This window comes from Lontra canadensis, unplaced genomic scaffold (assembly GCF_010015895.1).
Source record: "Lontra canadensis isolate GAN:19392208 unplaced genomic scaffold, GSC_riverotter_1.0 scaffold82, whole genome shotgun sequence".
Lineage (NCBI taxonomy): Eukaryota > Metazoa > Chordata > Mammalia > Carnivora > Mustelidae > Lontra > Lontra canadensis.
The window spans coordinates 8796806-8820351 of NW_022631076.1; the positions used below are offsets into that span (position 1 = coordinate 8796806).

Below are 23546 nucleotides of genomic sequence, written 5' to 3' on the forward strand. Positions count from 1 at the left end.
TCTGCAAACATTTTCAGAGGGGAAAAAGTTCATCAATCCTAACAATTTTCATGGTTCCTATGAAAGTAGATAAAAGCCACCTAACTATTAAAATAATCATCACTAAATACACTGTTGTCTGCAAAAATTCTAACTGGGTGATAGGAATTACAAGTTGTATCTTTGAATGAATTCGTTTCACATTCTTTGCTAATGGTGCAGCCTGACTCCAAATGAAATTTGGGGCTACACAGCTTAAACCTTTCATCTCAAATATTTTCCATGAAGAAAACGAAGCCTTTTGTTACTCAAGAATTGCTGGAGACAACATGGTAAAGTGAGGAGGAACATCTAAGTACCAGTCCCACTTCGGACACTTACCAGGTTGACTTGGGTCAAGCAACTCGCTCTCTCATCCCGTAGAGTCTGTAGGACAGAGCTTTCATCAACTTGTTGGATTGTGACGAGAATTAATTAATAGAGGAGCTCTCGGGCCATGGTAAACATGCAGTAGCTGTCCGTTCCTTTTGCTTTTGATGCATAAATTTACTTTTCTCCTGGAGGTTGGTAGTTTTATCATTTTTTAAAGTAGTGTGCATCCAAATGCAAGAACTGAATATCCACGTAAGACATACAAATGAGAGCCAGTTTGAAAACAGGAACTTCTTTAGAGAAGGAGTCTCTTGCCTACTCCACAGCTCTCCCAGTGGGAACATGAGTTCCTTGAGGCTTAGAGGCAAGTCTGTGTAGACCACAGAGTGAACCAAAGTAGATTCCATTGCATTACTTGCTGCTTTGATGATGCGACATGTCCGCACTCTCTCACGGCGGTCTGAAGTAGCCGTGCTTGAACGCCGTGCCGCCTGCCTAGCTTTGATTGTACACATTTTGTTATCTCCATCCAGAATCTCCAAAGTGGATGGGTACACACACCCCAGAGGTCGCACCCACTGTCCACAGAAGCATGGGAAGATAGTATCAGAGCTTTCCTTTCTTCATCCAAAAATAAACACATGGAGCTTTCCTCATTCTTAGTATTGGCACGGATAACCTGCCAGGCTTCAGCCGTGTCAGCTGCCGACAGTATCCCCAGGAGGAGAGGGGGGTTCTCAGCTTGGAAGGCTTGGCTGGTGCTCTCACCTGTCACTCACTTACAGGTCCTTGTAATGTATGTTATTGATGGTTAAAATACCTAGATTTAACTAAGTAAACCCTCTAAATGGAGGATGGGTATTGTTCCTGCAAAAAAACCACAAATCAAAGGCAGTACAATATAAGTACATGTGTCAAGAAGGAAATGGCTGAGCTGATGTCCCCATCATCCTAGCACAGGCGCTACGTTACAGGGTAGAAGCAGCAATGAACCAGTCTCATCTCACCAGAGCTGGATGCACAGAAATTACCAGGCAGCGTGTTTGCGTTATGGATTTGGACTTACTGTGATAAACAGTGTCCTTACTGTGACCAGTACCATGTTTGCTGCTGATAATGTGAAGACTTCAGGATTAGTAAGGCGTAGGATAGCTAATCGTCCAGATTAGTTTTAATGATCATACTTTAATGAGTATTAAAAAACTATTTTGTTTTTACGTTAGGTAATCTCTTTACACTAGTGTTTGTCTTTTACATATAAAACAGAAAACCTATACATGAAAATGTATAATTTTTAACAAAACATTTTTATATTTTTGCATGTCTGACTATAAATACTTAAGTGTTACTCTGTTGAATAAAAAGAAAAAGACGTATAGTCTTCTTGATTTATTAACATCATGATCTTAAAATGATTTCCTCAAAAAATAATGACATTCTTTTCACTTTGAGGGACAGATGTTAAAGGACAGTGTTACGTTGAGAATGCACCTGTGTTACCAGCATCCGGCTGCGCTGGGGCACAAAACGAGAAGTCCTAGCTTGCTGTTCATTATCCCTGTTGCTCAGGGAGAAGAGTGCAGTGAATAAATTAAATTTATAAACAATCCCCTGAACATCATTTTCACCATTAGCTTCAATTCCTTTCTCATTTAAGCCTTTTTTTTTTTTTTTTTTTTGAGAGTTACTAGTAAGCCTCAAAATTGACGGGTTTTAAGCTGTAGCATTCTCTTCCCACCTTCTGAGGGGGGCTGCCGTCTCACTGAAGTCTGACTAAGGAAGGGCGAGGCCGCAGGCAGAAAGAGCCGGGCTCGGGAGCTTGCCGCAGCCACGGTGGGGGGCATGAGCCCGGAGCGCTCCGAGGCCGGCTCTGACGCAGTCCTCAACCCCTTCAGACGGGATGGTGCGGAGGAGAGCTCGTGAAGTCAAGCCGGGTCACCCTGGGAAGTGGGACTGCCATGGGAGCAGGGCGCCTCCTAAAAACGCAGCTGGTACAACTAGTTGTTCAGAAACGAACACTTTACGTTCCAGGTGATCACCTTCTTCAGCTCACGACTGCTGCAGGCTGGGGCTGAGCTGTCGGTGGAGCGGGTCCTGGAAATCATCAAGCAGGGGGCTGTTGCGCTGCCCAAAGACCGGCTGAAGGTAAGACCGGAGGAGGAACCGCACCCTGGGGTATCGCTTGGGCTGAGCATTTGTGTCGGAGCAGGCGCTGGGCAGAGGCGTCCCACTTTCTAGTTCTGGCGCTAGGAAAGGCTCTTTAAGCACTTCGTCCTCTCCTCCGTGCTGGCACACAGAACAGCAATACAGAGGAGTCTGACAGTCTTGCCAGAGAAGGACTAACACCTTCGCATACTGTAAGTCATATACTGGGAATAAAGAAGCACCGTATGTTTTTTGACCCAGTGAAATAATTCAGTCTTGTAAGTATCAAGCATTGATGGGAAGGCCCCGCTGGTGGTGGGGATGCTGAATGCCGCTGCTGGCCCACACGTGGTGTGTCCTCAGGGCTCCGTGGAGCTGCAGGCGGCTCAGTTACGAACTCCTTCCATCCACACGAGCCTTACAGGTAGGCAGTGTTTGGCCCTAACTTTTCAGATGCACAGAGAGGATAATGACTTCCCGAAAACCACACAGCTAGAAAAGTGTGGAACTGGGAGATTCGTGCTCAGGCAGTCTGGCTCCAAAGTCCACACTCCGAGTCCCCCATGCCGTTCACTGCCTGCCTGCATGTAGCTCTGGAAAGAGCAGCATTTCTTGCACAGATCGGGGAACGATTGTATCTTAAGAAGGCACTTCTGGGGCACCTGGGTGGCTCAGTCGGTTAAGCATCTGCCTTGGGCTCAGGTCATGATTCCAGGGTCCTGAGATCGAATTCCACATCAGTCTCCCTGCTCAGTGGGAAGCCTGCCTCTTCCCTCTCCCTCTCTGCCTGCTGCTCCCCCTGCTTGTGCATGCTCTCTCTCGAGTGCTTTCGGCCAAATTAAAAAAAAACAAAAAACAAAAAACCCTTATTTAAAAAAAAAAAAAAAGAACACACTTCCTTTTGCATGTCAGTGTGTTTCCAAAGTGATCTCGTGATATAAAACTCATACTCCAAGACTAATCTTCTCATAAGAAAAGACGTGAAGGGGACATTGGGTGGCATCTCAAGACTGTGCAGCACGGTAGTCTGTCTTTGCTTTAATGCTTCTTATTAGTGTTTGCCTTCATCACCTCTCAGTTTTTTGGAGTGCTCGTTCCCAAATTAAAAACACAGGGTGTCCTAGCAGACATGTGGCCTTCTTCATTATAGTGTTTTATCTCAGCTAACTTCTGGTCCAGAGTGACTGTTTTGGGGGCCGTGTTTTCAGCACTATCACAGAACACCACTGCTTATGAAGGCTTGAGAGAGAGATTGTTGTAGGAGATAAAAATATTTTTAGTTATAACAACAGAATTTGTAAAACAATAGCACGTGAGTCATTGTAATCACTTAGAGAAGTTCCCGGGAAAGGAAAGAGCAGTGGGGTTCGTGTTTATCAGCTGGAATGGCACCACCGTGTGGCAATAACGTGAACACTGGTGACAGCTCACCAGACCCTCCCGCTGGGATTTGCCTCCCTTCCTGACAATTCTGTGAATGTAAGAAATTCATATGGTTTCCACTCTTATGTGAAGTAAGCTTCGGAGGGCTTTTTGTTCTGAGGGTGTGTGTGTGTGTGTGTGTGTGTGTGTGTGTGTGTGTGTGTTTGCATGTGCATATGCAGGTTTTCCAATTTACTTGAACCTGCTCCGTGGAATCCAATACAGAAGTCCATAAAGATGGGAGTGGCTGCTCGCAGGAAGTGGTGGATCTTGGTCTAAGCTAAGTCAAGAGAGAAGTGGAGCTATCAGGAGGCTGGAAGGAGAGGGTCACAGAGGCTTCGGGAAGGGGATTTGAGTGTAAGCGAAGAGTGGGTATGGTGGAAGTCATGGCGATGGGCCTAAAGAACAGTATATTTAGACTGAAGACATCAGAAGTGGAGCATAGCTCAGTGATGACATGGTCTGGCCTTGGCCATGAGTGAGGAATGGAAGTGCTGTGCCTGTGAACGGAAGTCATTGTGGTTGAGCAGCTCATGAACGGGAAGCCGAGGATGGCCTACTCCTATAGGCTTCATAGTCCCTCAGGACAATAAGCCATGGGGTAGAGAGAAAGACTGTGAGTCAGATGCTAGAGCCAAGGGGACCATAGCCTAGAAGGCAGTAGGTGCCAGCTGCGTGGGCCAGAGGAAGCTGGTACCAGCCTCATAGGGGCAGAGCTTTCTGTTTAGAGGTAGAGGAATAATAGCCAGGAAACAATCATGAAACGATAATGAAAGCAAAGCACCAGCCCCACCTCCAGACCCTGACGTCCGGAATGTGAAAGGATGAGCAGCGTCTAACTTCCGAAGGCTCTGGGGGAGTCAGAGTCCTAAGGGGAGAGCTGGGTTTCACTTAAGAAAGAAGTAAAGTCAGAAGACTGCCTGCACAGACCGAGAATATAGGGATGTTTAACGAGCCTGAGACAGGCGTCCGGAAGAGCACTGTTGGATACGGGAGCAATGTGGCGAGCATCACGTCAGTAAACCAAGCTGTGTGCAGAAGCGGGTGACGTTACTGGAAAGAACTTGTAATTCAAGGACGGTGAGGAAGAGAGGACGTATAGCCTGAGAAGAGAGGGCTTCAGGAAAATAGAGAAACTGTGTTCAGCTACTGTAAGGATGATTCTGTAAAGGAGGAACTAAGCAGTGCGTTGTAGGCCAGAGGACAGTGGGTAGAAGTTGAACCAGGACAGGTGTTAGTTCAGTACCTGATGGTAAGTGTGAGAAGAGCACCTGATGGCAGAGGGACTCATCCATAATGTCAGAAAAGAGGTTGAAAGGATCCCTATTGTAGAAAGTCCTAGAGGATGACCCCAAAGATCTCTTGTAATTCTTGAGTCTTGACTTCCATCTTCTAAAATGCCATGAAGAATTTTTGTAGAGCAGAACTCTAAGAACATCCTCCTCCTCTTCCAGAATGCCTAGAGGGCAGTGCCCTGTCGCCACGAGACAGAGCCTGGAGTCCTTGGATTGGAACGCTAGACCATGCACAGCCTACCCCTATGTGCTGTTCCAGTCTTTTCCTTTTTTTTTTTTTTTTTTTTTTCTTTTTTCCTTTTCCCCAGCCAGTGTGCCAGCCAACCAGCATGATCTCTGTGCCTTTTGCTGCTTCTTTCCTGCATGGTTGGAGTTCAGATTTGCTTACCTGGTTCTCTCTTCCCAGTATATCAGTCCCTCACCCCTTTGCTTTTTGCTTATCCAAATCCTAAGTATTCAGAGGCCTTGCTGAGTTTGAGAACTTGTATGAAACTTTTTCTTTTACTTCTCACCTGGCATAGGCTTCCCTCCTCTAAATGCCCACAGCTTTTCATACTTAATTTGGTGGGACTCCTGTCCTCTTCCAGCCTGTATGTACTTGTTCAAATGTTATCTGTCTCCCTCTCGAGTGTAACTTCCTTGAGAAGGGTGGGGGGGATCATGTCTTGCTTATCTGCATCCCCTTGATGCCTCGTTCAATGTCTTGTACTTAGTAGTTACTCAGTAAATGTGATGAGATGAATGAAATGCTCTAGAGAGGAAATGGGAACTTGTTAGAAGTAGCACATTAGGTAGTAGATACAATGATGGGCAAAATAGGTAAAAATGCCTGTCTTCATAGGGCTTATTTTTTTGGTGGGGGAGATAATCAGATAAATAAGTAAATACAACCAGATAAATAAGTAAATAAGTTATCAGATAATAAGTAATCAGATAATCAGAGAAATAAGCAAATCAAATAAGACAAGCAGATAAATAAGTAAAATGCTTGCTACTTTAGGCAGCAGTAAACGGGAGGAAAAATACAGAGGAGAAAGACAAGGACGGTGTTGGGGAAGAAACAGTTTTGGTTGGGGTGGGCAGAAGATATTTGAATCTGTGCCACTTTGCTATTTTTTGTTGTACATTTTCTTTTAAAATAATTTTAGACTTACCAGGAAAGTTGGAGAAACGGTAGAAATAGTTTATGTAAACCCTTCATCCAGGTTCCTCTAATGTTAACAACACATGTAACTATATTACAACTACCAAAACTAGAAAATTAATGTGAGTGAATACTGTCCCCTAAATTACAGATCTTATGTAATTTTTACCGGTTTTTTTCTCCTGGTGTTCTTTATTCTGCTCCCTAGTCCTGTCCAGGATTCCACTTTGCATTTAACCGTTATGTCTCCTTATTCTCCTCCAGCCTGTGACTTTCACTCCGTCTTCTCTTACCTTTCGTGACCTTGATGGTGTGGATAGTTCTGCTCAGTCACTTTGCATAGTGTCCCTCAGTTTGTTTTTTTCTGATGTTTTCTCATGATTACACTGAAGGTATGCATATTTGACAAAAGTACCCACAGAGGTGATGTTGTATCCTTCTCAGTTCCTAGAATCAGGAGGTACGTGATGTCAGTATGTCTCATTACTGGTGATGAGTATCCTTGATTATTTGGTTAACATGGTGTCTACCAGATTTCTTCTGTGAAGAGTCGCTGTTCTGGCCTTTGTAATTAATTACGGTCTTAGGAGCGAGACTTTGCTAATATCCTATTTCTCCTCAAACTTTTGCCCATTTTGTCATCCATCAGTGGATTTTACCTGCACAGTTCTTACTGTGGTGTTTACCTAATGATAATTCTGTATTTTGTTATAGATTATAATTCAGTCCTGTCACTTCCTTTGTTGCTCGAACTGTTCTAGCATTGGCCCATGGGCGCTCCTCCGGGTTGGATCCGGTGTCCTCTGACTTGCCCCCTTCTTCTTTTGAGCACACACCTTCCGTTTTCTGCGGCACAAGGTATTTCAGACTCATCTTGTGTTTTTCCTGCCCTAGTCCTAGAATCAACTACTTCTCCAGTGAGCTCTGCTTCCCCCTTCTTTTTCTTTTTCTTTTTAAAATAAATGGTATTTTGGAAATAAGGCCTGGGCATTAGGCCACCTTCTTAGAATTTTATGTACCCTTCCACTTGCTCATCCTTTCCCCATCTCCTTTCTGTTCTGTGGACAACCAGTGCTTCCTTACTGTGCTGTCAGACCAGGTACTCTTCTTCTTTTATATCTATCCCTACCCTGTAGTAAACCTTATTAGCGCCTCTCTTTTGGCTTGTTGCTCACTACTCATGTCTTTAGTCCATTTTTTCCTACTGTTTCCAATCCCAGATATATTTCTAATTCCTTTGGTGAATGCTACTGGCCCAAAGACCGCTCCCTAGGCCATAACAGATAGCGAACGTTCGTGAGTTCACTACAATACTTAAAGTGAAATGAATTATAGTATACAGACTATATGGTTGAATGTTGATATGGTGTTCCTTCATCATACTATATTCAGGAGAAAAAGTCTTCTCTATATTGGAGACAGTAACATATAAATGAAAATATAACTTCATTTTTTCAGGAGTATGGCTAAAGAGAGATTAATTGATCTGTGGGAGGTCCCAGGCCAGTTAACTCTTATTTAGACTAATATCCTATGGAAACCAAGGTCATGGATAAATCCCGTAAGTGGGCCAGTTCATTTTTTTCTGAAACATAGCGAGAAACTGTACTTACTTCAGCTCACCTTCTCACTCTGTGGTTGCAAGAGGGACAGATGGTGGAGGAGGGATGATTTAGTTAAAAAAAAAAGAAAGAAAGAAAGAAAAGAAAAGAAAACCATCCCCAGTACTAGAAAAGAAACTTAAGTTATATTTATTCACAGATGGTGACTCATCTTTAGTTGGTTTAAATGATAGCACATTATTACCACAGATGTTACCAGGAAAAAAAAAAAAGCTGTTTATCTTTATAATCAAGTCTTATCTCAATTATTTTAATCATCTTTTTGGATTGAGTGTTTATAACAAAATGAATCACTTAAAACCTCTAGAGTTTAATTCATGGAATACTGCTGTATCTAGAGTTGATTGAAAATTCAAGCTGTGTGTTGAATAATATTTGTATTATACAACATGACAGCACATTATTTTGCCTTTTGGGTGGTTTACTAATATATACTGATAAAATAATTGTTGGGTATATAATAATAGCTTTGTATGCAAGACATATAAAAGAGGTGGTTTGAAATTGGAAATGCTGCTTTAATAAGGCCTTTATGAAAGTGTGGAATAGTGTGCAGTTATTGGTTTGTTCCTTCTTAAAATATAAATTAAACATTAAGAAAATTCAGAATTCTTTCCAACTACCCTTTGGGTTGTTAAGAGAAGTACAGTGCTCCTTACTCATGAGAAATAGTTAGCTAATGTCAACTGAAGATGAGCCAAAAGTTTTTGAAGTTTCCCTTGCATTATAGAACTCAAGCCAAATTTGTAGAAGAATTATTCTTCCAATTTTGGGCAAGTAAACATGAAGATCTAGAAGCCCATGGCATAGTAATTGACTTTCAACCAAATAAAATATTTTTCAATCAAATGTTATTTGACATAGCCTTCTAAAATATTTGTGTAATATCCTGTGTGGGAACATATACTCTTTGGATAAATCTATCTATATTGTTAAACAACTTGGCTGTTCAGAGTAAATAGTATTAATGTCATTCTAAACATCCTCTTCTTACTGGTATTCCGTGAAGTCTGGGAAAGGCGATACCAGGTAATTAGTTTTTTGAGACTCTCCTGCATAAACAGAGACATAGAGTACAGGCTCTGAAATCCTAAGTTGCTTATTTCTCCTTTAGGTTTGGAAGGAAATAAATAAAGTTAGTGTGTCCTCCGGGAGCTGAGATAGAAGCCACCGCTCAGAGTTCTCACTGTCTGCCTGCACAGCAGGGCATGTTCCCGGCTCCCATTTCGCTTGCTAGCGAGCAGCCTGAGTGTCCTGACGACGGGGCTGCGTACATCCCAGTCTGTGCAGGCTCTCGTTCCACTTCCCCTCCAACCTATTCTCAGTTACACGAAGTCTCCAGGTTCCCTCTTTTCTTTGGTTTCATGAATTATCTGTCATTTGAGAATTAAGAGTTTTACCATATATCTTGAGTTTGAAAAATAGGTCATGTCTTTCAGGGAGAATTAACCAGAAGATGGTTTCCCTTTTAGTATAAACAGGAAGCTATGGAATAATGTAAGTTACTGACATTAACTGAACTTCTCATTTCATTCTCCTGATAAACCATAGGAATTAAGTGTGGATAGCCAGTGTCACACTAAATTATTTTTAAAGCCTTTATTTTATATTCACTTTTTAGAATACTTTCACTGTTGCTTGTTATATAAAGAGAAATACAGTTAACTGAAATTTCAAGAATTTTTTCATAGCTTCTTAATACTGACTTGCTTAAAAACTGCCCCCATTCTCCTGCTGGAGTCTCTCCCCATCCCCATCCCAAGTGTCTGTTATTTCTCTGTCCATTCTCAATCCCCAGAGCTGCTTTCTGAGAGCCACCCTGGTGTGCCCACCTGCTGTTGGGTGTCCCTTCTCCAGGTCCCCCAGGAACTACCATCAGCAGGTTGACAGCCACACTATTTTGTGTCTCCATGGATTTTTACCCTTGGAATGCAACCAGTCAGCATCCTCTCTCACGCAGAGGTGCCACTAGACCCTGAGTTCTGTGAATTCTGATGATTTCCCAAATCTCTCTTTTCCCTCCATGTTCCCACTGCCCCATTTCGCTTCCCCACATCTCACGCAGTGTGTTACCGTAGCCTCCTAACTCGAGTCCCCACTTCCCCAGTCTTCCTCCCAAGGCTCCTTTAGCTAGAAGTATCTCCTTGGCCCACACTGCTTTGATCCCACACGCAGGGCCCCTCGGAGCCTCACTCTTGACTTTGGTTCTTTTTGTCCCCGTGGCTCCTGTGCCCCAGACTGCTGACTTGCCTCCACATGGATGGTATTGTTGCACATCTGTGCCTTCCTTGTGCTGCTCCTGCCTCCTCCCTCCTGTCCTCCCACAGTCTCACAGCTTCATGGCTTTTTGTCACATGAACTACTGAAACTTCAAGTTCCAGCGCAGCCCACCCTGATTCACCCAGGCAGCACAGACACTGAACAAATTAACATTGCCACCCCCTCTCTTGATTCCTTATATCTCTTTCCTCTTGGCCAAAATATTGATTTCTTCTTTGGTCCTTTGGCTCTTCTAATCCATTTCACAGTATTAGAGCAAAGCATCAAGAGGACTTAGTCCTACCCCAGTGAGAAGTGAGGATTTTCTCTGTGGCATACTGTACCAAGGAGCCGTTGGCCCAGGCTCTGGAGCGGAGAGGGGGAGAGTTGGGGCTGTGCCTGCCCTTAGCACTAAGCTCCCCCAGCCGATTGTTTACCATGCACTCTGCCCTATTTCTACCACCCCTGTACCTCTGTCCCCAAACTTATATCTCAGACTGTGTTCATTCCCTTGTTCCTTTACTAAATCTTCATCACCATCATTGGTAGCACATATACAAATAACACATTATAATTTTATTTATTTTTTTTAAAGATTTTATTTATTTATTTGACAGAGATAGACACAGCAAGAGAGATCACAAACAGGGAGAGAGGGAGAGGGAGAAGAAGGCTTCCTTCTGAGTAGGGAGACCAATGGGGGCTCGATCCCAGGATTCTGAGATCATTAACTGAGCCAAAGGCAGACACTTGACCGACTGAGCCACCCAGGCGCTCCGCTAGTCTGCTTTAAACAGGACATTACCAGAGCATTGTTGGGGAAATGCAGGTGTCTAAGACACCAACCTGCCCTCAAACAAGGTGTCACATTTCAAGAGAGAAAAGGCACCACTTGCAAAGGTCACTTACAAAGCAGGACCATCAGGGCACCTGGGTGGCTCAGTGGGTTAAAGCCTCTGCCTTCGGCTCAGGTTGTGATCCCAGGGTCCTGGGATCAAGCCCCACATCGGGCTCTCTGCTCAGCAGGGAGCCTGCTTCCCCCCTCTCTCTCTGCCTGCCTCTCTGCCCACTTATGATCTCTGTCTGTCAAATAAATAAATAAAATCTTTATAAATAAATAAAGCAGGACCATCTATGCTGCATGTCCAATGAGCGGTATAGAAGTTAAGCTCTGGAGGAGGTCAGAGCAGGGAAGGAGACATCACTGGGAGGGTCTGAAGGAGAAACCTGGACTTGATCTTCTCCGTCTTGAAAGGATGGTGAGGTTTCCATAGACTGAGATGAAAAAGGAGAAATCCAAACGGAGGGAAATTTATGGGTGAGTGAAAGAGAAGACCCAAGGCAAGTTCAGCTTCATGTCCCACTGAAAGAGTAGGAATCTCAGATTCCCGCCAGCGGATTCATGTGGTTGGTGTTATTTAGTGACACACTAATGTCATTAGACTAGTGGCTTTCAAACTTTTTTGACCGCCACCCACAACAAAAAATGCATCATACACATTTTTATACAACTGAAACAAAAGTTTCATAGAAGATAAAAGTTTCACTTGCCCTTAGTAAATGTGATGAGCTCTGATATTTCCTATTTTTTTTACTTTTTTAAATTGCCAGGCAGACCTATTAAATCAATTTAATGGTCCACTATTATTTAGTGACTCAGTGCTTCAAATAAGTATTAGAACATTGGTTTCCAAAGCAGGAAACCTTGAACCGCTCTTGAACCAGCAGCATTAGCATCCCATAGGAACGTGTTAGAAATGCACATTCTCGGGCCCCACCCCAGAATTCCTGCAGCCAAAACTCTGGGGGCTGGTACCCAGCTGTGCTTGAACAAGCCCCAAAGGAGATTTCTGACAGTCAGCTCCAGTTTGAAAAGCACAGCAGTAGATCATTCCCTCCAGGGCACCAGCACTCTCCACTCTTGGCCCTCTGCACTGGGTTTCTCTTCTGCATCTCCACTGTTCTCCCTGATGTCTACACACTCCCCCACTCGCCATCTTCTTGAGAGCTGCCCTGACCTCTGGTTTCAGTGTTTGCACTTCCAGTCCTCTTAATTCCCCTGTATTTCTTTCTCCACGTTATTTATTACCTACCATACTGTGTTCCTGTTGTTCCGCAAATAATGGAAGCTCCAGGAGGGCAGGGACCTTCGTGGTTTCTTAACCTGATGTGTCTGAAACTACACTGGCCCATGTGGGCGCTTTCCTATTTACTAGCTGGAAAGGAAGCAGGCGGAGAAGGGGGTCCATTGACCGCTGGATGGGGGTCCAGGATGCTGCTTCAAGTAAACATTCTTTAGAGAACAACTCTCCGTAGACTTTTTGCAAGGTCAGCTTTCATGCCAAAATACCATAACAGAGCAAAGTTCAAAGCAGAAGTCCCAGTCACTTTATAGGAATAGTTACATTTCTTTCAAGCCTATAGTATCAGTCCATACTAATGCATTCTGAGAGCTACAAAATTCTGATCTGACCTCCACTTCGGAGCCCCCGTCAACAGGATACTGCCTGTGCAGATGGGCCTCACTGAATTTTTAATAGTATCTCTTCTTGGCTGTTGCTGGCACTGATTCCATTATAGTTCAAGCAGAGGAAACTATTCAGATAGTGACCTCATTCTATTTCTGAATCTTTCTTGGAAAGGGAAGAGCATGGTGGAGTTACCAGGCTGACCGTTCTGACTGACTGCCCTCTGCTTTCCTCGGGATATGTAGAGCATGCGTGTTTTCAGGTCCAGACAAACACTGGTAATAAGCCGGTCACATTCCAACAGGGAAATTAGAGCTCCAGTGCCCCGCACCATCCCACCAGCCAATAGCCTCTTCCTCAAATTCAGTCTGCTACTAGTTTGTGACTACTTTACTGGTTCCAATGGCCTTGTTTGGCTTTTTCTTCTGTATTTTTTTATGAATTTAGACTTAATTTTTTCTTAACTGTTTTCTTTCTTCTTTTTGGAATGTTATCAATTCTTTTTTACTTTCGGCTGGACTCTAGGAAGCGCTAAGTGTGAAGAGTACAGGTCTGTCCTGGGCTTGCATCCTAAGAAAAGGGACACTGGTGACATTCCTGTTGAGGTTTTCCCAGATTCAAAATGATCTCTGCAGAAGTTTAAAAGTCAGAGTGGCTCTCCCTTCTGTTCTCAGCTTCTTGAGTTTCTTGTCCAGGAAAGACAAAGACCCAAGTCTTACTCATAAGTTACTTCTTTGTCTTCCGGAACAATAAACACTAGCTCATTAGTGGTTCAGGAGACCGCTGTGGTAATGCTGGCAGCTGATTTTTAGGACCATTGGATCCCCCTGTGAGAACTATCTTCGGAAGTACATGATCTCAAATGCACATGCACGCATGCGCACACATCCCCAACACACACGCGTGCGCGATGTTTGAGCTTTCCAAGTCACCAGTCTACATATCGGTGGGGAAGCAAACAGGAAATCTTATCCAGGAAGAGTCAGTCCCTCAGTGTAAAATCCCTCCGAGCAATTTTTTGAGGACAAGGACTGTAGAAAGTGTGATAGAACTTTGATAATGTGAATCTTAGAATCCTTTCTGTATGGGTCTTATGTAAGAACAAATCTGCTCACACCGTTTCTCCTTCCGTCAAGATGAGGGTTTCTTCTAGTGCACTGTTTTCAGATGCACATTTCTGACTCTTCACCTCAGATTCTCAGTGGTTTGGTGATGAACTTGGGACTCTTTTATTTTTATATTTCTCAGTAGGCTTCACACCCAGCGTGGAGCCCAACATGGGGCATGAACGGAGATCAAGAATGCTGAGCTGAGTCACCAAGGCACCCCATTTTTTTCTGGGAGTCTGTCTTTTTAAGTGGTTCTCTGAGTGATCCAGATGACTTACCAGATTAGGTAATCACTATTGGATGGCCTGGTTTTTAACAAATCCCTGCCCTCATGAAAGCTAAGGAGGTGATGGCTAGGGTTACTGGTTAGCTTTGATAGACTCAGAGTGGTTCTATTTTCCCTTCCTACAAAAGACAGAAAACTTTTGCATGATGAAAGTAGATTTCTTTTACATGTAACTTCAATACAAGATAATGCAGTTACTTAATAAATTAAACAAATAGTAGGAAAAAGTTAGAATCTGTGTCTTTTAAAATGTTATATCTGCTCTTCATTCTGACATAAATATTCCCCTTTTGGCTCTTCTTTTCTTCGTTGTTTTATCAACTAATTACATTTATTGAGTGTTTGCTCTGTGCCAGGTCATCTGCTAGATCTTGTTTTTTTTTGTTTGTTTGTTTGTTTTTGTTTTTGTTTTTTAGATCTTGTTTTATTTTAAGATTTTGTTTATTTATTTATTAGAGAATGTGCAAGGTGGAGGGAGAGGGAGAGAGAATCTCAAGCAGACTCCACGGTGAGTGCGGAACTTGATGCAGGGCTCGATATCATGACCCTGAGACCATGACCTGAGCCAAAACCAAGAGTCAGACACCTAGTAGACTGAGCCACCCAGGCACCCCTGTGCGTGGGTATTTTTATGTGGATTTTCTTATTTAGTTTTCCCAACAATTGTAAGAAATATAAAGATAATTTATATATTTTTTAAGTGAGGGAGCAGGCTAAAGAAAATCTAATGGCTTATCCAAGATTATTTCAGTTCCGTCTTATCTTTGGGCCGTAAATTTCAACTGTTCTTTCTTTTAAATCTTACATTTTTGTTTCCTCCTAAATCATAAATCTATTTGCTGTCAGATCAACTTGTTTAACCTGAAGCATTCATAGTACACCTAGTTCTTGGTTTCAGCAGTATCTTAGTGTTGTAGAGTAACCCTAAAATGTTTGAAGTGAGACCCATTGCCACTTTATCGAAAGCTCGTACATAGAGCATTTTGTCACACCTAGTATTAAAATGGCACTACACCTGCAGCAGCCTCATGTCATACTTATTTTTAGAATAGCCATTCCTAGTAAACAGTCTGACACATGGTATTTGCTATAATATTTTAAACTATTTTTGTTTAATTAAACCTTTGGTAGATTTAATAAGCAGCTGATGGGATTTTTTTCTTCTTTGCAATGAATGTGAAGTAGATTAAACCTAGTTTTTACTTCATTATCCCAAAGTATAAAACTCAGTCTTTGTTATCATTACATCTCAAATATAGTCATAAAAACCAAAACACATAATTGAAAAGTGATAAAAATCTGACTGTTCTATAGTCAAAGAATTCTTTGCCCAGTTTTCCAGCCATGGTTTCCAGTGACCGAGGGACACATGTTTGCCCTGCAAGGGCAGCTTTGGAAAATGTTGATACTCTTCTGTGGAAAAGGAAACCCAAAACTGTGTGGTTTTATCTTTAAATCTCTGCTATTGGTTTTGATAGAATTATTTGCTTTGGTATGGGTAGAACTTTGTAATTCACAAACAGAAATTTCCTAAGGAGAGAGTCTACTGTGGTGGTTAGAAAAAAATCGACCCAGATCCCATTGTTCGTCTGTCTCCATCTTGACTTTTCCATTAGGTTGACCATAGGCTAATGACTGAGATTGTTCTAGTGCCTTTACAGCTACTGTTCAAGTCATTTGCTGTAATTCTTACAAAGTGTTGTGTAATGACCAAAGCTCCCTGTTAGTTACAAAATTACTTCTTTTTAATGGGTAGTAAGTGAAAATGAACTATTTCTGAAAAAAGGATGACTAATGAATTACAATAATTTGTTCTGTGGGTTCTGCTTATTAGTACTCAAGTCAGAGGGAAAAATATAATTTTCGTAAGTGAAGGAATAAGAAAATGAAATAATTGTGTTTGGTTCTAGTGCGTTTTAAAGAAATGTTCTTAGTTGAGCATACACATCCCAAAAGCTTCTGAAAATTTTAAGGTGATAAAAGACTTTTTTTTTTTTTTAATTTTATTTTTTATAAACATATATTTTTTTCCCCCCAGGGGTACAGGTCTGTGAATCTCCAGGTTTACACACTTCACAGCACTCACCATAGCACATACCCTACCCAATGTCCATAACCCCACCCCCCCTCTCCCAACCCCCCTCCCCCCAGCAACCCTCAGTTTGTTTTGTGAGATTAAGAGTCACTTATGGTTTGTCTCCCTCCCAATCCCAACTTGTTTCATTTACTCTTCTCCTACCCCATTAACCCCCCATGTTGCATCTCCTCTCCCTCATATCAGGGAGATCATATGATAGTTGTCTTTCTCTGACTGACTTATTTTGGTAAGCATGATACCCTCTAGTTCCATCCACGTTGTCGCAAATGGCAAGATTTCATTTCTTTTGATAGTATTCCATTGTATATATATACCACATCTTCTTTATCCATTCATCTGTTGATGGACATCTAGGTGGGTCATAGGGTAGTTCTATTTTCAACATTTTGAGGAACCTCCATGCTGTTTTCCAGAGTGGTTGCACCAGCTTGCATTCCCACCAACAGTGTAGGAGGGTTCCCCTTTCTCCGCATCCTCGCCAGCATCTGTCATTTCCTGACTTGTTAATTTTAGCCATTCTGACTGGTGTGAGGTGGTATCTCATTGTGGTTTTGATTTGTATTTCCCTGATGCTGAGTGATATGGAGCACTTTTTCATGTGTCTGTTGGCCATCTGAATGTCTTCTTTGCAGAAATGTCTGTTCATATCTTCTGCCCATTTCTTGATTGGATTATTTGTTCTTTGGGTGTTGAATTTGCTAAGTTCTTTATAGATTCTGGACACTAGCCCTTTATCTGATATGTCGTTTGCAAATATCTTCTCCCATTCTGTCAGTTGTCTTTTGGTTTTGTGAACTGTTTCCTTTGCTGTGCAAAAGCTTTTGATCTTGATAAAATCCCAATAGTTCATTTTTGCCCTTGCTTCCCTTGCCTTTGGCGATGTTCCTAGGAAGATGTTGCTGCGGCTGAGGTCAAAGAGGTTGCTGCCTGTGTTCTCTTCAAGGATGTTGATGGATTCCTTTCTCACATTGAGGTCCTTCATCCATTTTGCGTCTATTTTCGTGTGTGGTGTAAGGAAATGATCCAATTTCATTTTTCTGCATGTGGCTGTCCGATTTTCCCAACACCATTTATTGAAGAGGCTGTTTTTTTTCCATTGGACATTCTTTCCTGCTTTGTCGAAGATTAGTTGACCATAGAGTTGAGGGTCTATTTCTGGGCTCTCTATTCTGTTCCATTGATCTATGTGTCTGTTTTTGTGCCAGTACCATGCTGTCTTGATGATGACAGGTTTGTAATAGAGCTTGAAGTCCGGAATTGTGATGCCACCAACTTTGGCTTTCTTTTTCAATATTCCTTTGGCTATTCGCGGTCTTTTCTGGTTCCATATAAATTTTAGGATTATTTGTTCCATTTCTTTGAAAAAAATGGATGGTACTTTGATAGGAATTGCATTAAATGTGTAAATGCTTTAGGTAGCATAGACATTTTCACAATATTTATTCTTCCAATCCAGGAGCATGGAACATTTTTCCATTTCTTTGTGTCTTCCTCAATTTCTTTCATGAGTACTTTATAGTTTTCTGTGTATAGATTCTTAGTCTCTTTGGTTAGGTTTATTCCTAGGTATCTTATAGTTTGGGGTGCAATTGTAAATGGGATGGACTCCTTAATTTCTCTTTCTTCTGTCTTGTTGTTGGTGTAGAGAAATGCGACTGATTTCTGTGCATTGATTTTATATCCTGACACTTTACTGAATTCCTGTACATGTTCTAGCAGTTTTGGAGTGGAGTCTTTTGGGTTTTCCACATATAGTATCATATCATCTGCGAAGAGTGATAGTTTGGATAAAAGACTTTTTAAAGAAACCAAAGTCCGCTACTCTAATTCCTTACATGTAGCAAAACTGGTTCGTTTGGAGGAACAAAACTACTTCCGTTATGGTGGCTTTAATTTCTGGGGCAAGTTGGAAAGAGCAGTGATCGGCACGTAATAGTCACACTGAGGGTTGGTGAGCATCTGGCCATACTCGTTAAAGTTTCTTTGTACTGCACCTGTTGCTGTTCAAGGACTCAAGACCTTGAAAGCCTGGTTCTGTGAAGAACATAATACTGTTCATGCCTATCAGTGAATTGGGGATAATTAACGAATGTAACAATTTTTGTTTTCCTGGCAATTCACATCCAGCTTTCTTTCAGGATACCTGCCTGAGAGCTCTGAGGGTAGCAGGGAGTACCTCAGGCATTGCATGATAATTAGAAGCAGCCTAATCCATTTTGAAAACTTCTACGTAAAGTCTTCAGCCCAATCACAGCAAAATACATGAATGTGGACAACTATTCCAGAGGATTTCCTAATCTCTGACCAATATAGTGCCGATTACTAGACTATGGAGATCACTACCAGTGTGCCCCTCTTTAAAAAATCGAAGATACAAAAACCCCAAGATTAAACAATGATAAATTAGAGGCTAATTATTTGTGTCCAGAAAGGGTCTGTGCTGATCAAAAAGATTCCTTCTGTACTCTTTCAAATAGAAATGATCTTTTTACATTTAAAATAAAGAAACAGTTTTTAAAAAGCAATTAAAGTCAGTTTTCCTTTGGCATTGGAGAAGTTAAACCTGACCTGTGTTTGTTATCAAACTATATTATTGCTCACTAGTCTTACAGTGAGATTGGAAGAAACATGTTTAATACCCATTTCCAGAAGTCTTTTGAGTCATAAGAATAATAATAACCAGTTCCTGGTCATGCATTGTATGTAGAATGTAATCAAGTTTTCATTTATTAATAAAGCCACCCCCCTTCTTGCTCTCTTAACTGTGAGCAACATCATATATAGATGACTACATAGTTATAAAGTGAATATCCATGAAGTCACTATTCCGATCAAAGAAATGGAATATTGCCAACCACCCAAAAGTCCTAGAAATAAAAACACTGTCCTGACTTTGGAGGTGACTGTCTTATTCTTCATAATTTTACCATCTGTGTGTATATTCCCCAACAATATGGTTTTCCATTTTTGAACTTTTCGTAAATGGAATCCTGCAGTTTATTTTTCTTTGCACCTTTATTTTTTTCATTTAGCATTATTTATGAGATTTTTTTGCTTACCTGGAGTTTGTTCCTTTCCACCCATGTATTAGTATTAGGTTGTATGTATAGTCCCAGTTTATTCATTCTACTATTGGTAGACATTCGGATTATTTTCAATTTTAAGCTACTAAAAAAAAGTTCCCATGCTATCTCATATACAAATATGTGAATATATTTTAATCTCTCCATTTCATTATTAGTTCTTCGCTCTGTTTTTTTGTTTACATCCCCCCATAGCGTCTAGCACAATATACTGCCTTGCACAGTATAGCTACTCATCAAATATTATTGAATGAAGACAGTGTGGTTGAAAATCAGCTTGAGAACACCTGCTTCTGGGTATCATGAACTAAGATCCCACCACATGACACCCCCTACAGAAACCGCTATAAAGCCTTGACAAATAATACAAAATACGGCTGTACTGAAGGCACTGGGGAGTGAGTAGAAGCAAACAAAATCCCACAGGGTGTTCTTGCTCATTTAGAGGAGGGAGCTTGGAGCTATATACATAAGTTTCCATGTCATTGGCTTTTAGCCTGGGGCTAAGCACTGTCCCTGGAGTTTACTCTATGGTGGTGAGGGGTTACATGGAAAAACTTGGCTTTTCTGGCCTGAGGAACCACAGAAGTGAAGCTGGGAAAGCATGAGTGCTGAGGAGAGTAGAGGAATCCCAGAAGGGAGAGAGCATGAGAAGGGATCCCCAAACAGCATCTGGTGTCTGTCCCCAACTCCGAGTGATCCCTGAACCATGTATCGGAAACAGAGCAGCTCAGCCAAAAACCAAAAGTCTGAAAGAAGACCATTGCCACTCTGAAGAAAGAGAAGGGTGAACAGATGTAGGAAGACTCTAGTGGCGACTGTACTTTGACTTGCAGGATGGGAAATAACAGACTTACCTCCTGTCTCTGAGGCATTTAGCCTGGGGCTAACTGTAGTCCGTGGCCCACACTGCAGAAAAGGGGTGTGTGGGGAAAGTTGTAACCTTTCCGTCCTGTAGAACCAGAAAGGAGAAGCAGAGAATCTATGAAATCTGAAAATAGTGGAGGAATCCCAGGAGAAGAGAAATAAGAGAAGGGGATCCTAAACGGCATCTACCCATACCTCTGACTAAACTTTGAACTGCATGTCTATAGACCAGACTTTGAGCAGCTGAGCTAAAGAAAAGGTTCTGAACAAGAGGCCAGAGCTGCTACATAAAATACAGAGTTTGCAGCTCAAACCCAGACAAGAATCTCCACAACTTAATATTATTCAGGATGCAGTCCAAAATTTCCCGACATCCAAGGAACCAAGAAAATGGAACACGTTCTCTACATAAAAGAAAATCAATTGAATTCAACCCCAAGATGAACCAGATGTTGGAACTAACAGACAAGGATTTTAAAGCAGTTACTAGAACTCTCCTCAGTGTTTTCATTGCATAAAACATGTTTTCAATGCATGAAAGTCTCAGCAGAGAAATGAGAAGTCTCAGCCGAGAAATAGAAACGATAAAAAAGAACCAAGTGGAAAAAAGACAAATTTGCAAATATAAGATGCTAACACAAAGCAGAATAAACACAGAGAATCCCACATCAACACGCACCATCATGAGAAGTACTGAAAGCAGTGATAAGGACCAAGAGGAAAATAGCATAGTACATAGGGAAGGACAACAGTCAATTAACAGATTACTTCTGGTTAGGAACTGTAGAGTGTTGAAGAGAATGGGGCAAAATCTTTCAAGTATGAAAGAAAAACAATTGTCAACTCAGAATTCTATATCCAGTGACAAGATCATTCAAGAATGCAAATAAGACACCATCAAGTGTAAGAAAACCAAGAGAACTTGTTGCCAGCACACTTGCATTTTAAAAAATGCTAAGGAAGTTCTTTAGGCTGAATGGAAATTATCCCAGATGGAAACTCAGATTTTTGGAAAAGAATGAGTATTTACCAGAGTGGTAGCTGTCTGAGTAAATGCTGATTATAGCATAAAGGATAGGCGAGGATGGATGTGGTCCCATAGGATGTTCTGTATTTTACATGAAGAAGTAAACTATTATCTGTAAGTTGGCTGTGAAAAGTTAAAGTATATATTGCAATCCCTAGAGCAACCACTATAAAAATAATACAAAAATGATAGCTAAAAAGCCAACAGAGTAGAAGTCTAAAAAATAGTTAGATGATTCTCCCCTCCCCCACAAGGCAGGAAAGGAGCACCAAAGGAACAAAACAAAAGATTCAGATAGAAAACAGGAAATGAGGTGGTGGACCCAGACCCAGTCGTAGCAATAATTATATAAAATGTTCATGCACTAAACACTCATTAAAGGGCAGGGAATGTTAGAATGGATAAAATAAGACCCCGCTATATGATGTCTGCAAAGGAGATGCTTTAACTTTAAAGGTATAGATAGGTTGAAAGCAAATGGTGGGGGGAAAAACAAGGTGTCATGCAAACAGGAAACGTAAAAAGGTTTAAAGTGTCTGTTAATATCAGATAATAACAGATTTCACACCAAAACCTAGGATGAAAGAGGGGATATTTCATAATGGTCAAAGGGACAGTTCAACAGGAGGACATAAATAATTGTAGGTGTATTGGGACCAGTAACAGAACATCAAAATCAGGCAGCAGAAAACTGGCAGGATTAAAGGGAGAAAGAGACATTTCTACTATCGTTGTCAGAGATTTTAACATTCCTCTCTCAGCACTTGGTAGAACAACTAGACAAAAAAGAATGAATGAAGACATGGGAGATCTGGAAAATACTCTCTGACTTGATTGGTATTCATAGAACATCTCACCTAACAGTGGGAGAATTCACATTCTTTTTGAATGCTCATGGCACATTTAGACTAAGACCAGATTCTGAGCCATGGAGCAAATCTCAGTAATTGTAAAAACACTAGCATCATCAAAGTTAAATCCAATGATTAGAAATTAATAAAATACGGGGCATCTGGGTGGCTCAGTGAGTTAAGCATCTCACTCTTGGTTTCGGCTCAGGTCATCATCTCAGGGTCATGAAATCCAGCTTTGGGCTCCACGCTTAGTACGGAGTCTACTTAGGACTCTCTCTTCCTCTCCCTCTGCCCACCCCTCCCACCGTGTGCTCACACATGGGCGCTCGCTCTCTCTCTCTCTCTCTGTCAAATCTTTAAAAATAATAATTTTTTTAAAATGCTAGAAAAGGCAAAACTGTGACTTAAAGCAGGTCGTGGCTGCGTTGGGCCAAGGGTAGGTGCAAAGAGGCAAGACAGGAAGGGCTTCTTAGCGTGAGGGAACTGGACTATATCGTCATTGTCCTGACAGTTACAGAAATGCATCCAAATAGCAAAATTGATCACATTGAACACTGAAATTAGCAAATGTCATGATATGATAATCTCAATAAACAAACAAAAAGGAAACAATTAGTTTGGTCATTCTCACCTAACAGATGCCAAAGTTCAATTTAGAAATTTAACCGGAGGGGCACCTGCCTGGCTCAGTCAGTAAAGCATGCAATTCCTTGATCTCCGGGTTGTAAGTTCGAGCCCTGCGTTGGGGGTAAGGATTACTTAAAATCTTTAAGAAACAAAACAAAACAAAAAACCAAAAATGTAACCGGAGACCAGAAAAACATTGCCAAGAGGAAAAAGTACTTTCGTGAGGCTGCCTGGCCGTACAGGGTATTGTGTGTTTCACCACTTGTGCAAAGAGCTAATGGGCGGTTGGATCCTTTAAAGAGTTCAGATTTGGGAAAAAGGAGCTTTATAGGCTGCAGTCCTACAGAGAACTCAAGAGCATTCTTCCTCTGTGTCCCTTCTCGCAGAGCCCAGAGCTCGTCCTTATGCCAGAATAAAAGCAATTTAACCCCTGCCCTCAAAGACCGAGCTGCTTTAGGTGGAACAAGAAAAAGATTTTCCATCTAAGCATCTCCTCTGCCAAAAAGTTCTCGGGCCTGGCAACAGTGGTGTGCTATGTGGCATCCGGATCCTGTCTGTGGCGCCCCCGGAGAGAACTCTGGGAGTCACTGAAACCACACTGATTCGGCACCTCCACAGATTGTTTGAAAGCAGAATGTACAACTCACTTCTTCCCAGTTGTCAGGATGGGAACATGCTACACTTTATGTTGTTCCTGCCTTTTTATATGATAAACGTTCATATAAAAAGTATGAAGCTCATTTTGTGTGGCCTGTAGTCTCAAACCCTAGACAACACAATGCTTCTTATTACACTGGAGGGGTAAATTACTTGAACAATTACAATATGATGTTTTACCAGAACATACATTCAGTAGTTTACTTCTGGCATAATCTCTGTAGCATGGAGA

At 41.7% G+C, this 23546-nt stretch overlaps 1 protein-coding gene across 2 annotated transcripts in view; it reads left to right on the forward strand.

Annotated features, from left to right (window-relative positions):
- The window catches only part of DYM (dymeclin), a 338342-nt gene that overhangs the window by 282524 nt on the left and 32272 nt on the right, over window positions 1–23546 (forward strand). For both annotated transcript variants that reach the window (XM_032882545.1, XM_032882546.1), the window contains one exon: window positions 2383–2496. In XM_032882545.1, the coding sequence (XP_032738436.1) occupies window positions 2383–2496 (114 nt within the window). The remainder of the gene's footprint in view (window positions 1–2382; window positions 2497–23546) is intronic.